The sequence below is a fragment of the Malania oleifera genome, chromosome 9, assembly GCF_029873635.1.
Source record: "Malania oleifera isolate guangnan ecotype guangnan chromosome 9, ASM2987363v1, whole genome shotgun sequence".
Lineage (NCBI taxonomy): Eukaryota > Viridiplantae > Streptophyta > Magnoliopsida > Santalales > Ximeniaceae > Malania > Malania oleifera.
In genome coordinates this window covers 4,022,848-4,039,918 of record NC_080425.1, presented here as the reverse complement: position 1 = coordinate 4,039,918, position 17,071 = coordinate 4,022,848, and the positions used below count along the sequence as shown (strand labels likewise).

Here is a 17,071-nt window from a genome sequence, read left to right as displayed (position 1 = left end):
ACAACACATACACCCCTCACAGCTCACTGCAACACTGCATACACAACTCTCCACGCACCACACTCAGACACTTACACAACTCACTGCTGCACACACACAGCTTACTGCAACCCACACACATAGCCACACCTCTCACGTATACATATATATACAGAAGGGGGGAGTAAAATCAAAGAAGGTGGCTGCAGATTTCAACAAAATCTGCAGAGGTTGGTGGCCACCGTTCTTCAATGTCAAAGATAAAGGTTGGGCTGGTGCGGCTGTCGGCGACTCCACACCTGCAAACTCAACAGAGCTCGCGTGCATCCACACAAGAAAAAATATGGAGTTTTGAGAAGGGAAAAAAAAAAAAAAAACACCCGCTAGAGATGATAACAATCAGGCCCGTAAAATGTTGGCCCAACTTGAAATTAGACGGGCCTAATAACCCATTTTGTATTCGGATTCAAACCGGTTCTAAACTCGACCCGTTCAGCCATTTCCAGCTTTAAAACCCTGAAATCGAGTTCTAGGGTTTCCCTTGCTAGCCTCTGATCAACAGCCGCGCAACTCGACAGTCAAGAGTACCTTCAAGCTTGCCAACATGGTACTCTCTCTCTCTCTCTGTGAATTCTGTGCTCCGAATGCTTTTCTTTGACGAATTAATTTAGTTTTTACTCGCTTTGATGCTTTAATGTCTCTGATTAAGGTTATGGGTATATTAAGGCTCTGTTCCTATCTGATATAAAAAAAAAGGTGTTTCTGGGTGAGTTTCCTGGTGGGAATAAAGTCTTCTTTGTTTAAGGCTTTTTCATAATCTTGAATAGTGTTTAGATTTCTTATGGTTATTGACAGAACTTGAAAATTTGTAATCTTAGGTTTTATGGTGTCCAAAATTTTTTTTTTCCTTAGGAAAAATGAAGAACTCTACTTAGCTGAGTGCAGATTTTTGTTTTACTGGATTTCTAGGGACGAGGAATGGGAGATTTCAGTTTTGTCTTTCCTTTGTTCTCTCTCCAATAAAACTGAGGGTCATGTTGCGTGTGAAGTCATGTAGGATACATCAACAAAGTTTAGAATTGTAGGAAGATGATGACAAGGGATGTGTGATAGATCCACAATGTACAACTTCTATTGCTGCAGTTATATATCTATATTTCTAATAAATTGGTGTAGTCGTATTTTCTTTTGAAAGTAGAAACCCATCAATAATAACTATGTCATCAATGCCTTGTTGATGGTTCACCCACCCAATGTAGCAAATGCGAAATGCGCAGAATGAAAGAAGTTACAGCTGGGGCGTTAAGGGTGTAGGATGGTTGACTCACTGTTTGGAACTTTATTTGATTTATAAGTCCTAGGTAAATTAAATTTTTTTTTTCTTCCTTTTTTGGTTGCTGCAGCTTCAATCTTCAATTATGTATTGGGTTCCTACTTAAATAATTTGGAGGGAAAAAAAATGCAAAATGCACCCACTTCTCCCAAGTTTTAACAAAAAAGACAGAAATATCCCTTATCATTTCAGAAACTCCATTCACCTTCCTTGACATTTTATTTTGAGGTTGAGCTCATTTACTACTAATCTTTCAATCATTTTTAATTTAAGATTGTGATGGTATCATCTTTTAACATTTTCAGACTCTTCCATTTACCCCCATTAACATTATTAATAATATTTTATTAATTCTCTCACAGTCTTATCACCTATCCCTTCTTACTCCCTCACCTGCTAATTGTCTTTGTATCAATCCATTAATTTCAATCCTCAAGGCCAAGCTTGAGTTGAGCTTCAGCCTTCAGCTTCACATTCTCATGTGAAAATACAAATCATTTGACCATTATGGTGTATGCCAACTTCCATCTGCCTATTTTTTGGGGAAAATTAAACACAAAATGGAAGAGTCTAAAGGAGGGGTTTGTTCCCTTCCAACTACTACAGTCATTAATGCAACCTCTGATCTAGCTTCTCCTACTGATACTACTACTACTTGGTCTATTGTCATTTTATCTCCTTCTCTTACTCTTCCTTTAAATCTCAAATTGTGCTGTTCAAATCTAGCCCCAGAAGTATTGTTGCTTGAAGCCACAAAGGCACAAACCCAAAGAGCATTTCTGCCATTGCACTCTTCTCCACCAAAAACTGAATTTTTCTCCCTACCCTGTCATCTTGACTGAAAATTTGAAAGCATTTTCTTACTACTACGTTTAAGTCTTGAAATTTAATTATGTTTTTTGGGATGTGGGGCCAATTGATAAAGGTGATAGCAGTAATGCATGCTAGTGCTTGCGTCAGTGACATAGCTGGATCTTCCCCCATAAACAGGAAGTAACACTGAAACCAAGCCATGAGTATATGTAATTGTTGCCATGAAGGACTTGAAGTTGCTGTTTCAAAATTTTTCTTTGTAATGTAAGGAAGAGAATTTGATGGAAGAGGGAGATATAAATATAACTTATGAGAAGAGGGGGATGCAGTATATGTGACAATTTTTTCTCCTCTTCTTCTTCTCCTTGTGCATGCACAAACACACACCCTCTGTTGTTAGAAATGGAGCTTGCCCTTACTACAAAGAAAGGAAAGGATGACCTTTATGTGTGGCATACATCGATTCAAGATTAGAACCCTGGCGTCCATGGGTAATATATCACTTTCTTTTACTTTCTTTAATTGCAACAGGTTGGCGTTAAATATCCATATTATTGTGCCATGTATATCAATTTTCTTTGCCCTTGTCCACACGAATGTTATGTTATTTGAGTGAACTTAGCTACATTCACAGTCTAAGTGGTTAGGCAATTGGCTATGTTGATCATATAGATCTCTATATATTGATAATTGTACACATCACTCAATGAGATAAGATTGTCATTACTTTGTGTTATATGCTTTTTTAGTGCCATCTTGCTGATAAGACTTGAATTATGAAATAGCTATAATTTCTATGAACCAACATCTAGCAATTTGATTTTATTTTCTATGTTCCTTCTTGCTGGGGCATATGTGAAGTTATGTGGTGTGTTTGCTTTTATTTGAAGGTGTTTATTGGACATTTTTAAAACAAACAATTGGTATCTGACATTGTTCTTGCAGAAGAATGTCTTCAAATGTCCTCTACATTTGAATGACTTTAACAGATCCTCCCCTCCCCCCCACTTTTTTCTCCTAATCATTATCATTTTTGCCTCATCATAAGGGATTTTCTGTGATTTTAAATACACGGACTTCTCAATCGAAAATTTAGTTGAAATGGAAGTTTTTGCTGCTTGGATTTTTATTAAGTGCGTGGATTTTATTAAATGTGGCAGTCATCCTAGGGAATAGATGGGGACTGGTTAGGGATGGTCTATCTGAAGGGTTTTGGTGGTTTGAACTTTTGCAAGTTGTGCATTTAATGATCTATATTTTATGATTGTAAAAGAAGGATGAATAGCTGGAGATTATGGACAGAAAGATGCTAGGGATTTAGGAATCTTCTGGCAATCAGAAGATTAGGGCCTTTTGTGGTCTCTCTTGTGTGGCAGTGGACCTGGATTGAATAGGATCGAATGGGAACAGATATGACCCTGACCTGCCAGCATAGTATGGGCAGGATGATTGAAATCTTAACCATGTCATACTTGGTGCAACATAAGATAGGATGGGCTGGAGCTAGATATTGAAGTGACAAATTTTCTTAATGTGAATTTCATGATTTTTTTTAATTTAAGCTTCATGCTGAAGTGTAAATGCAGAAATTAAAAAGAATGAAACCGAAAATCTGAATTTTGTTTTTCTTTTATTTTATTCTTAAACTGAACTAAGAAATGGAAATACTACCAGAATTGTTTCTTTTTTCCTTTCCTCCAAAAAAACTTCTGGTTTTTGTCTTTGGCTTAACTGAACAAGAATTCATAAATTTCAAAACAGAAAATTCGTCATGATATATCTTCCTCTTCATCTTTGCTTCTTCTGAATCAGATCTTTCCATTTGAACCAGAATTCATGGTAAACCATTTCTGTGCAAACCCACTGCTTCAACCAACATCTCTTGCTCTTCTTCCCTCCCTTCATATTTTCATGGAAGATCTGTGTTAGATCACCGCTTACCTAAAAGCTTAAGCTGTTAGGTAGAGGTGTTAATCTAACATGGTAGCAGAGCCTTGGTTTTTGGGTGGTCCTCGGTTTCTAGCCGTCTTGCCCATTAGTTTGTTAAAAAATTACACACAACCTAGCAGCTTAAGCTTTTAGGTAAAGTGATGATCTAACAATCCGCAACATCTAGAATGTAGAGGGAGAATAGCAGCACTCTGATCAGATTTGAGGTGATTTTGCGATCCTAGGAGGGGGAGGGAGGGAGTGAGGCATCTTAGCGTCCTTGCTTGAAATTGAGGAACTTTGTCCCTTCAGCTGAAGAGTGCAGTGCACAAAGAGGTAGCCCTGGATTTTATTTTATTTTTTTAATGCATAGGCATCTGAAGCCTGGCTTGAAGGTTAGTCTTGCATTGACGAGACAGCTCTATATGTGCAGACTAAGGATCGCTTTTCTAGGTCCTATCCTGCTCAATAGTTTAGTTTTACTTTTGAATTTTATTTAGTAGATAACTTTGCATTTAATCATGAATAAAGACAGTGAAGCAAGCCAGATGAAAAGTTGGGGAGAATGAATCCAATGAAGATAGTGGGCTACTTGGGTACAAAAGCAATTTTGGTTGTAAGATATCAAGTTAAAGATTCATGCTCCATTTGACTGTAATTCATCATGGGATAATGCCTCTAATGTTTCACAGATCCTGATGGAAGATTTGGAAGGAGCCCCTTTGTTAAACGATCAATAATGAAAAAGTTAATTTCAATGCTGTTAGTGGCCGGGTGAATATGCTGCAGGGTTTGGCTCAAGAGGCTGTATTCAAATGCTATAGGTGATAAAGTCCAAGATCATCTGCATTGGGATGTGTTTGAGGTTGCTAGATCTTACCAACAAGAAAAAGAAAGGTCAAAGAGAGTTGGATTACATAAAGTGCACTTTTTATTATGGAGTCAACTTGCTTTGGAAGCATGGAACAACCAAAGTCAATGAATTACTTGACTTAAAAACAGCAGGTGACTTCACAATCAGACACACCGAGGACTTGTAAAAATTACCCTACAAACAATCCGTGAAAGTAACTTTAAATTATGAAAATAATAACTGCTGCTTAAGAAGCAAACAACAATACTAAAAATATTGTGAAGCCTCTGAAGTTTTAACTTGCATTTCCTTTATCCTTTTATCTGCATCTGGGATGGGGTATAGGAATTAAAAGCCTTGGTGGTTATTTACTCCTTTAATCCACTGCAGTAAGGACATGGTTGTAAAAATCCCTATTGTGATTGGTTGTGCAACACATTTATGTGTCTGTATATCAGAGGCTTTGTCCTGGTGCATCTTATTCTTTTGATGTTTGGAATTATGCTCTCCTTGTTTTGTTTTAAAAAATGGTTTGTTTTTTAATTAACAATTCTGCATGACTGCATGAACGATTTGGGCAGTTTTTGATTTAGGTTATGCTAAAATTATAAATTTTAATTATTTGGATGTAAGTTATTTTATTGATGTTTTCTCTTTGATGCAGACCAAGCGAACAAAGAAGGCCGGTATTGTTGGCAAATATGGTAAATTCCAAACTTTGTAATTAAGGTTGAATATTGTGTCAGAATGTGTAAAATCAGAACCATTGCATCCATTGCTGAAGTTAATCAGAACTATTGCATCAATGATCAGAACTATCTGATTTAGCAAGTACTTATCTGCCATTTGTTTGAGGATGCAAAAAAGTCAAGAACTCAGACAAAGTTGAGGATTTAATCTTGTGAGATTATCGATAGTTTGGTATCAACTAGAAAAGGTTCAGAACAAGATTATGGCATTTGTATTCTGTCTTTTACCCGCCTAGATCGATAATCTGGGTGCTTGTGCTGCCTGCTGACTTTCTGTGATTTGGTTATGTTGGGTAGTGTTAAGAAACTTGAAATACTATTTTTAGGAGAGACGATTATAAACTTAGGATATTTTATTATGATCAAACGGTCACTGGTGATCACAGGTGATCATGTGTTTCCATTTTGTTTCAGATTATCAGGGGTTAGTGTTGCATGATTGATTTTGAGAACAGTTGGAAGCAACTCTTTTCTGCTGACAAATCTGCCCAATTTCAAATCATGTCCTCGAACAAGTAAAAATGAGAACTGTTTTGCAGATATGTTCTACCAAAATTGGAAGAAAATTCATTTCCAAATGTGCTTGTATTATGTGTTCTTTTTGAAGATTTCTGAATTATGCGCAAGCTAAAAGTCTGTAGACTGATGTTATTTTGCATTGTTTAGCAATTTTTGCCTTGGTAAATACTAAAATTGTGCATGCATGCTAATGAGTTTTTTAGGATTGAGAATGGAACCATATATGCTCTGTATGATGTTTTTTGTTCTCTCAAGTTCCAATTGTCACCTGCCCAAAGAATTCTGTTTTCTTAATTTTACCACTTATTTCAGGTACCCGTTATGGGGCAAGTCTGCGGAAGCAGATTAAGAAGATGGAGGTTAGTCAGCATAGCAAATACTTCTGTGAATTTTGTGGAAAGGTAATGTCATTTTTTGTTGGTATTAATTTTTCTATCTCAGCTAACTGAACCACCCTGCCCATCTCTGGTCTCATCCAATTCAATTCACTGTCGCAGTATGCTGTGAAGAGGAAGGCTGTGGGCATTTGGGGCTGCAAAGATTGTGGCAAAGTCAAAGCTGGGGGTGCCTACACTCTGAAGTAATATTACTTTGCACCATTTGAAACTCCCGTACTTTCACCTTCAGCTTTGTTACTAATAAGTTACTAATTATTGGTTTTGTCATTGTAAACAGCACTGCCAGTGCGGTGACAGTTAGGAGCACTATTCGGAGGCTGAGGGAGCAAACAGAGAGTTGAGCTGGCATTAGCCTTATGTACTGTTTTTTTGGTTTTAACTTTTAGAGATGATGAGTTTCTTGGATAGAAGACTACTAAGATCATGACCTTTTATTTATTTTATGGATGTTTGCTGTTGCTGTTCCATTTTGGTAATGAAAATTGGAATTGTCAGGCTTAAATTTGACATGATCATTTGCAATTATGTGGTGTTTGTAACTGGTTTTTTTTTTCCTCCAAGAATTAATCCTAGGGCTTTTTTCAATCAAATGTAAGATTGCTCTTTTGTAATTGGTTGTTCACGAGTTAAGAGTCGAAGTTAACAGCTTCTCTATAAGTATAGACAAGGCTGCAAATGCTATTAGAAGTTTACAACCCTCTTTGTACCCTCACAAAGTGGGAGTCTTATGGCCGGGATGCCCTTTTAATGTTAGGGCTTTCTTTCACTGTGAAATGGCTATTCTTGAAAGTGGAATGTGATCTCCATTACTTTTGGGGCGATTTTTACAGCCCCTTGATTTAGTATATGTGCTTTGTGTTTTCCTCAACTTCTGTTTCGTTTTTTATAACCTATTGGTCTTGAATTTTTCTTGGGAAGTCATTTTGTGCCTCTCTTGTTTCTGCCCCATGGAAATCAAGGAAAACAAATCAGAATTGCAGTCTGGATTTTAAGATTTTCAAACGTTGAAATAGTTTCTTCAAATTGTTTTTACCCACAAAAAAATTAGTGTAATTTTTAGCCACACGTGTCTTTGTATGGCATTTTCACTACTTTTGAGTTTTTCAAAATTTAACAAAAAAAAAAAAGTTAGAATTTTATTTTTTTCATAGTAAATGTTTTCTTAGTCAATTGTGTTATATATGTGAAATTTTGAATTTTATCATAATAAATGACATTTTTTGTTCTAATATTTAATTGTGAATGAGAACAATATTAATTTAGTAAATTAAGTTGAGAAAATCAGTCGATCAATTATCATCATATGATAATATAATTATATTATTAATTTTTTTTAAAAAACAATATATGAATAATATTGAGTATTACTAATAAATTGCTTAATGTTTGTTATATGTAAAATACAAATTAAACGATTAAAGTTGAACTTGGCCCCTTTTTTACACGAAATTCTTTTTAAATGTAAAAGATTCAATATAAGGTAAATAGTTTTTTCAACTTTTAAAAAGCCAATTTTAAAAAGTTATAAATTTGAAGTTTTTGAAAGTTAAAAGTTATCTTCTACCCATTAATTTTCCCAATAGCTCCTTTTCATACAAGAGTTAAAAACATTTTTACAACAATCTCAATTAGCTCCCTTTCATCGGTTCTTGTTTAAAAGGTCCTTTAAAAAAGTTATACAAGAACTAAACAAAGCTTAAACTCGTCATAAACAAATGAAAAATAGTTCATAATATTTCATAACATAATATTTGTAATAAAATTAAAAAAGAAAAAATTAGCAATGTAGATGATTTGAACAGAGCGGCACTAGTCAAGGTGAATAAGTTAATACAAATTTGAGTTACTTTTGTTATTCATTTATTATTTACATTTTAGACATCGAAGGACTGAATTAATTTCATAATTTTAATTTATGAAATACAAACTTTAAATTTCTAATATGCATTCTTTTGAAATATTGTGTTTGGTAAATTACTACAATTTACAAATCCTAAACAACATTTTATTTTTTTATTTATTAGTATTATTAATTTATTTTTCTTCTCATATATTTAATTTTTTTTTAAATAATAATATAATTATGTTTCATGTTTATGTCAAGTTCTTGATCCAAACAAGTAGGACCAGTTGAACTAATTAACTCAAAACAATTTGATTTTCAAAATATTACACTTCACAAATTAATTTTCCTAATCTAGTTTATTAAATAAATATCAATTCCTTAATTTATCATATCACAATTGAATGAAAGAAGAAAAATTCATTTTTTTTTTTTTTTCACATAAACTTAACACGATTGACAACAAAAAGTACTTTTCATCTATAAAATTAAGTGCGAAGGGGTTTTCTGATTTTCAAAAATTCAGGTGGAATCTGGAGTGTCATACAAAAAACTCAGGGTGAATTTCGAGTTTTAAATTTAAATTTATCTGAATTTACACAACATATAATATAATTTTTATATAATATTTTATCCAAATTCACAAAAATTTAAATCCAAAATCTCTCCATGCTTTTGTTTCATTATTTTTGTTCACAAGGTGACAAGGGTATACATCAAAGCTAGCTGGGCATTTTCATAGAGGAAACCAAAACATACAATTACAAATGATTACAATTACAATAAAAAGAAAAGCAAACTCCTAAGATCATCTACATTAAAGCACCAAGGGTGCAGTTTCACTCAAAAAGCTCTTATCCTATGTACACATCATTAATCCCATAGTAATGAAAGAGAGGAACCCATCTGCTCCTCAATCAGCCATTTCCCAACTGACAGTGGTTCCAAGCAGGTACCTCAGAATTGCATCTTCTCTTGGCAAATAAAGGCAGAAAAGGCAACCCAAAGGAGAGGAGAGAGAATTTTTAAATGGAATGGCAAAAGAAATTTTGCAGCATTCCACACTATATGGTTCTCTTATAGACAAAATTAAAACTCTGGTAGTTAATTCATAGCAAGGCATAATGCTGATGCTGAGTTTACCCTTGGGAATCAGACAATAGAAACTGGTGCATCGTCATTATTATTATTGTGATGCATTTGCTTTTGAACCGCCTTCACAGCTGCAACTCGGGCTGCATTGGCTGCTCTGTTGGCTGCAGCTACTGCTTTGTTCACCCTTTCATCCACCCTACCCACATCATATGCTTTCTCTGCAGATCGGCGTGCTTCCTGGTTACAAGACACCACTGTTTGTAAGAAAACACAACTCGGATTTGCCTTTAATAATAAAGTTTGCGGTGTAGTAACTGCAACACGTTTCTGAGGGTTATGCAATGCTTGAAAAAGCGCTTTTAAAAGAAAAAGGTCAAAAATGGTGAAAAGCTTAAGGGAAAAAAAGTGCTTGCAAGAGGATCGAACTCTATCCACTTCACAAAAGTTACGATGTATTTTCAGAAAAAAAAGGTGGCATACAGTATGCCCTTCAAGTCATTGACATTAAACTGAAGTAAGAGTAACAGGCTCCGTCGCTCTTCACAAGCCACAACTGAACCCTCAACATCCCTCAACATTTCTGCCTTTTGGCAAACTCATGTCCTATTGATGTTTCAAAGAAAACAAAAGCACCAGAAAGTGTATTTGGCATTGTGGATGTATAACCAACTAAAGCATACGCCTTCAGCCCTTTACTAGTATAAAATGCCACGCAACTGGGTCACTGTCCTCAGAGGCAGAAGTCAACCTAAAACAGTCCTAGTCAAGTAAAACTATGAGGGAGAAAAGGGCAAAAGACTCCAGCCTCTCCTGAGGTTTGACAAAACGACAAGAATCTACCCTAAAGTTTCAAAAATCCTACAGACCTTTCATGATGTTTCAAAAATTTCAAACCTCCACTGACATTTGATTTTGGGACAATTATACCCCTCAAATAGTTTGTCTTTTTGGCAAACCTGAAGCAAGGTCAAGAATTTTTGAAATCTTAGGGAAGGACCTTAGAATTTTTAAAATATTAGGAGATGTTGGCATCTTTTTTGTCAAAACTTAAAGACAGGTCAGTGTCTTCAAAAAGCGGCTGAGTCATTATGTATCCTCTTAGAATAAAAAAAAATATATCTTAAAAATCCCATAGTAAATTAGCAAGGTAACAATATTTACTATTTATATAATTTAATTAATTATTATTATTTTTTTTGGCTTCATGCATAAGTCTTGCATACCCATGCATAATTTATTTATTTATTTTTTTCTTTATTTCATGCGTAAGTTTTGCATAGGATCCTTCATTAAAAAGATAAGAAAATTTGTTTACCTGGACTGTGTTAAGAACTTTGGAGTGGTTAACAGCAAAAGCGGACCCAGGCTGTGTGTTTTGTGTGCTTGGAACATTGAGAACTCCATTCTCCCAATGACCAGATTGAGCCTCTCCATTTCTGAAAGTGTACATACCAAGCCCCTGCCTTCTTCCCTCATGCCAGGCTCCCTCGTATCGATGCCCATTCCCAAATCGATAAACTCCAAACCCATGCATTTTGTCTGCAAAATATTCCCCAGCATATGTGTCCCCGTTTCTACACAATCACGTAGTACCCAATTCAGAACCCTCCTAAAAAAACATCTAAAAGACAAAAATATGCACCTATGACCCATATAATATAATTGCAGAAATTATCATTAACGATGTCTATTGTCATAATCAATAACCTTGGAATAAATTTGCACATTAAATTATTATGGATTACTAGATTATATTTTCAGTTGAAAAAAATCAAATGATCACAGTACTAAAAGCAATCAATCAAGATGGAAACATGCCTTTCTGCTGAGGTAAAAAAAAACATCTAAAAATAGGTATTCAGGGATTATGAAATACTGGCAACAATTTGGTGTTCAAAGTGAATAGGGCAAACATATAATACAAAACTCGAGAAATTTAGGAATGGATGAAGTTGGAAAATATATCATACCAAGAGTTTTGAATAAAAATTTCTTCAGTTTACCCCCAGGCCTTTGATTGACAAGGGTTGACTCCCTATAATTATCTCTTGGTCTTTTAGAAATTTTAATTAAGGAGTCCCACCAAATCAAAGGAGAGAAGCAAGGATATAAAAAAGACTTGCTCAATTTTAATTATTTTTTTTAAAAAAATTAATTAAAAAAAATATATAAAGTTGAGTTGTAGCTATTCCTAGAGCCAAGGGCTTGGTGCTCTGTCATTCCATTATATACAGATAATAACATAATGCAAAGATGAGAGGAGGGTTGGTAAGCATGTGTACGCTATAATCCACAAAATGTAATATAAATAGTCCATACAATAATGTAATGGTCAAAACTTCACGCTACATCCCTAAATCCCTATCTTCTAAAGTCTAAACAGTTATCCAAGATTAAATCTCATCACTTAACAATGTCACAGAGAGGCAGTAGGCAAATTTTTTTAAATTTCTTATTTTTTAAGCTGAGGAGAGGCAGTAGACTTATCGATAATAAACAAACCCAAGTTTTCTTTGATCTAGTTGCTCAACCCTGGTATCACAAGTAAAGCATACTTACGAGTTTACTAAATTCATATAAAAACAGATTTAGAGATCAGTGACAGTGAGTGAAACTAATAATTTGCTAATCAAGGAACATAATGAATGCATGGAGGCCGGGGAGCCCATCAATTCACCAGAATCTCCTACTAGAAGAATCCTTCTGGTTGCCATGGATGCTCAAATCTTCACCATGTTTTTTCAGCATCACCTGAGTGACTTTTTGTAGAGGTCAACAACACAATGCTGATAAGATTACATGTTTAACAGCTAATTGTGACACTGGCTCATACAAGTCAGCTATTCAAATTTTAACTCTTAAAATTTTGAAGGGCAGAATCCCAAAACACCTCACGAGTTTTCTGAACAGGGTACCGCTTCCCTTGAGTTTCTGACAACTGCCAAAAGACCCTCTAAACTGATTTGCACAATGAAAAAATTAAGTGGAGGATTTTTGTCAAGAAAATTCTAATCTCAGGAGGTTCTTTAGTAGTTGTCAGAAATTCAGGGGTTCTTTGGTAGTTGTCAGAATTTCAGGGAGTACACTGTCTTTGAGAAAACTCAGGGTTTCTTTGAAATTTACCCAAAATTTTAAAATATACAGGCAATTTTTTTTTTATCCAGAAAATCTGCCTAAACTTACCTATATGTGTTTGGTACTGAATAAATCACATTAACAACATTTATTTAGGTTCCATAGATGAAGATACAAAGTGCTCAAAATATAACTGAAGTACCAGATATCCACCAGTAAAAGAAAATTGTTCTTACAATTGCAAGCCAATTAGCCTATAAGCTGAAAATCCATGATGAAGAGAATAAAGGGCAGCAAAATCATATGAAAAATAGGTTCAGTTCACTGTATAAAATGTGTTGATTTTGGTAAGCTACATGGTTTTTCTGCCTTCAAGAAGCATCACCTGAACAGTTTAGAAAATGAAATGCAGGAATTATATCACGAGAACATTAATTAGTGAAGTCCTGCAGCCAGCCGTGAAACTTTAGATGCAAGGTGTTTAAAAGCAACATGAATCGCAATAAGCAAATTCAGTGGCGCGCCAACACTTAAAAAAATGCTGATATAAGACAACACTGTCACATGGAAAGTCCAAAAGAATATAACATGATGGCTGAAAGGTGCCCTTGATAGTGTTAAGCTAGACTATATTTCGGTTAGAGCATTAAGAAATTATTCATATGCAATTTGATCTTTATAAGTGGTATATTGAAGTACATTTGTAGTGACCAAGAACCAAAGTAAACCTTTGACTCTTTTGAGGTGACATAAAGATAGCCAAAGGAAACTAATCAAGCTAAAGGAAAGATTTGATAAGATGGCTTTAAGGTCATCTGTGTTTTATGGTAAATAATATTAAGCAATTGCAAGAAACAACATGTTCAAGAGAGAAAGCGAGAGTAGAGCTAATATATAGAGTTGCCACAAAAATTGAAAAAAAGATAAATAAATAAATGCATTTCTAAAAGAAAAAAATTATTTGAGGTGCAGGCAGACGGCAGTGCAGCCAACAGAGAAAAAGATGAGAGAAAGCATGAAAGAAGTAACCATAAGATGTTTGGTCATGTAAAAAAAAGATTAAGAAGTGAGAGAGCTCTATTAATGTAGAAAATTTGATTCGAGTTGAAAGAGACACAAGTACAGTGCGAAGGCCAAAATATAGCGTCACTTAAGGCAGGGAGAAAGGATATAATTCCCCATGTTTTAAAAGAGGATATGACCTTATATAAAGCTGAATAAAAAAACTAAAGAAAGTGCAAAAATAACAAAAAATGATTGTTTAGCCATCCTGTAAGGATTTTCCTAGATCTATGGAAAACACCATATCAAGAAATTTCACTAGGGCAGCAGAATACTCAGAAAAGAAGGCAACTAAAATGAAACTATACAATAGGATTAAGTGAAGCAACCATACAATAAAGGTGGTTTTTTAAGATACTGGCATGGATACATTGAGGTATAGAACCCAGGAAACCCAGTGGAGGTGTGGAACACTAGTTTGAGGAATTCAATCTACCACATTTCATCAGCCCTATAACTTCTGAAAATTGGTTGGATTCTGCTGATATCAAAGGATCCATCATGTCTCAAATTCAAGGGTAAATGGATGATATGTGAGTAGGAAAAAAAATATGTTACGACATGGAAAATGGGCTGTCAGGTGCTCATGATAAAGAGGTGGCCCGTGTGTAGGAAGGAAATTTGCCATAAATGGAAGAGTGGGCCACAGCGGAAATCGGCTTAGAGGCACATTGAATGTCAGGATCCTTCCTGGGGTCCATTGAGGTTATGGTATGATGGCATGGAGTGAGCTACTAATTTAAGGGATTCGTTCTATCACATTGGCTGGATTTCTACTTCTACCACGTTAAAACAATTTTACCACATTTACTCCAAAGAAAAATCCCTATGAACCCCAAAAATTCTTAAAAATGGAAAACACTGCAATGACACAATGATCTAGTAATATCACAATAACAAATTCATCAATCAATGACAAAGCCCAACACTATAACACAAAAAAAGCACTACACAAAGAACGCAAAAGTAGTGCTATAGCCTAATTAAACTCAATAGCAACAATTTGGATGAGGAAGCCAAAAAGCAAAGCAGAAGACATAGCATCGAATAACTATCCACTAAAGGATATGATAATTTGTAAGACACCCAAGAACAGAGATCTGAAGTCTACCTGAAATGGTAATGGCCCAGGCCATGTTTAACCCCCCACTTGAACTCCCCCACATACCGGCTCCCATCCTCGCAAGTGTGAACTCCACACCCATGACTCTGCCCATTAGACCACTCCCCGGCATAGACATCACCAGTGTAGAACCTGTACACCCCAAACCCATGCCTGAGGCCCTGCCTGTATTGCCCACGGTATCGGCTTCCCTTCGCCCATGTCTCGACACCACAACCATCGTACTTTTCATCAACCCAGTCACCCTCGTACTTCCCACTCATGTGATAGTAATAAACCCCACTTCCGGAGCACTTCCCTTTGTGGAATTCACCCTCGTAAACATCCCCATTAGTATAAACCTGCACCCAAGACCCCGAATTTGGGCGTTTCTCCGATTTGGATTTTGACCCAATTGACCAAAAAACTGATGAAGGGGGTTCTTTTGAAGCAGTTTTGGATGAGGAAACCTTAATCGGAAGCGAACGAGCAAGAAATAACCGAATTGAAGGAAGGCGAGGGAGGGCGAGATTAAGGGAGATCACGAGAGCGGCGGAAAATGCGAGAACCGATAAGAAATCGAGTAGGAAAGAGCGATGGGGGTTGGAAGTGAAAAAGTAAAGGGAAGGCAGAGTAAGGAGGATCAAGAAGCGTAAGCGGACTCGAAGCAAACGAGCACGGCGTATGTCGCGGAGGAGTTTCACTTTCAGAGCCGCAGTTCTTGAGACCAAAGGCGAGAAACAGGAAAAGGAGGGCGATGGAGCTTTGGATTCCGGATGCAAAGGGTTGTGGCGATAATTTTGGAGAGAAGAAGACAGAGTAGGGGAATGGGAAAGGGATGAAGGCGTTTGGGTCATTATTGGTCTCTTGTGAGGTGTTGAGAGAAGGGTTTGCGCTGTTGAAGGGTTATTGGAGATGGGTTCGTCATGGAAGTGGGATTGGTTGCGATTTTGATGGTTTGGTGCTAATGGGGTTGATGGGTTTGATGATGACGATGGGAAGTGAAGCGAAGAAAGAGGTGGAAGTTGAATTTTGAGGTCGATTAGGGGTTGTTGGTTCGCGATACAGTGGGTAACGTTTGGTGGGGGTGAGTGATTTTGAGTTTGAATCTGAATCTGAGGGTGTTTCTGGTGGATTGGAGGAAGAAACGGAGGTGGGGGTGTGTTGAAATCGGAAGAGATACAACTGCTGCTTTCCTTTCCGATCTGAACTTCAGATTTCTTCTGATGCATTTACATACATCGATGGCGTCTTCTCTCTCTCTCTCTCTCTCTCTCTCTCTCTCCGAGTGTTAATCCGACAATTCGATCTGTCTGCGTTGGTGTTGCCGTTTCTCAATCTGGTTTCGGTGCGAAGTCTGGTTTTTGCAGACGGAAACCATATGCGGTGGGGTGAGGGAGGCCTCCTCTTAATTATATCATGAGAGATTTCATTTGAAATAGAAGTTTTAGGTTAAACCACCCTCCTTTCAATTTGATTTACACAATGCCACTCTTACTTTTTCCACATATTAATTTTCTTTTCTTTCTATTTTTAAAAAGAGATAAAAAAAGTTTCAAATTAATTAATTTAGAAAAACTTGCGGGCTTTAGAAGACAAAATAATTCAATTTGTATAATTATTAAAGTGGTCATAAAGTCATTTTATTGTTATTTATTTTAATTTCAAATTGATTCAACCAGAGATAAGATTGATGAGTAATTATAAATGTCTAGTTGTGATTCATTTTATTTTATTTTTGAAGTGCTAAGTTCATATGTTTGTTAAAAATGTAAAAAGATTTTGAATTTAAAACATTTGTGAGTAATGTTTTTAGAATCATGAGAAGAGGGAAAGGTGGAGTGAGAAATTTGAAATATGTAGAAATGGTTGGGTGATTTTAAAAAAAAAAGAAAAAGAAAAATAAATTATTGAGCTTATAATAAAAATAAACTTTAAAATATTGACTTTGCCAACAAAGTGTTTAAGTCAATTCTTAAATGTTTTAATATTAGTTGACTTAATTGATGGTTGTAAATGAGTGAGTTGAATCAAAGTATCAAACTTTAGATATTTAAGAGAGTTGAATCAAAGTATCAAACTTTAGATATTTAAGAATGACTCAATTAAAAATATGAGCTTGATATGAGTTGAATTGGTCCGTCTAAAATAAGTTTTAATAGCAAATTGATGAACTAACTCAAATGAGCTTAACTCATATTTTCAATTATTTATAACATTCGATCAAGCAACAAGCACTTTGCCCAAAGTCCAAAAATATTACAAATTTATAGAGAGGAGGTAAAATTGAGAATTAGCGCAGCAAGTGACTACGATTATGA

General features: G+C 35.6%; 2 protein-coding genes across 3 annotated transcripts; one reads left to right on the top strand and one right to left on the bottom strand.

Annotated features, from left to right (window-relative positions):
- The first annotated feature begins 402 nt into the window (after nt 1–402).
- Nucleotides 403–7,082, top strand: LOC131164511 (large ribosomal subunit protein eL43). Of its 2 annotated transcripts, XM_058121772.1 has the most exons (5): nt 403–586; nt 5,572–5,611; nt 6,488–6,576; nt 6,673–6,755; nt 6,851–7,082. In XM_058121772.1, exons 1-5 carry the CDS (start codon nt 584–586, stop codon nt 6,912–6,914), a joined length of 279 nt encoding a protein of 92 aa, XP_057977755.1. In that variant the 5' UTR covers nt 403–583; the 3' UTR covers nt 6,915–7,082. The 2 variants fall into 2 exon arrangements, with proteins under 2 accessions (XP_057977755.1, XP_057977754.1); XM_058121771.1 differs by lacking the exon at nt 403–586 and having other exon boundaries at nt 5,566–5,611.
- Nucleotides 7,083–9,065: 1,983 nt separating this feature from the next.
- On the bottom strand, nt 9,066–16,244 carry LOC131164510 (uncharacterized). The gene is made up of 3 exons (XM_058121770.1): nt 14,760–16,244; nt 10,827–11,085; nt 9,066–9,748 (listed from the first exon to the last, which is right to left on the bottom strand). Exons 1-3 carry the CDS (start codon nt 15,980–15,982, stop codon nt 9,569–9,571), a joined length of 1,662 nt encoding a protein of 553 aa, XP_057977753.1. The 5' UTR covers nt 15,983–16,244; the 3' UTR covers nt 9,066–9,568.
- Between the last annotated feature and the right edge of the window lie 827 nt (nt 16,245–17,071).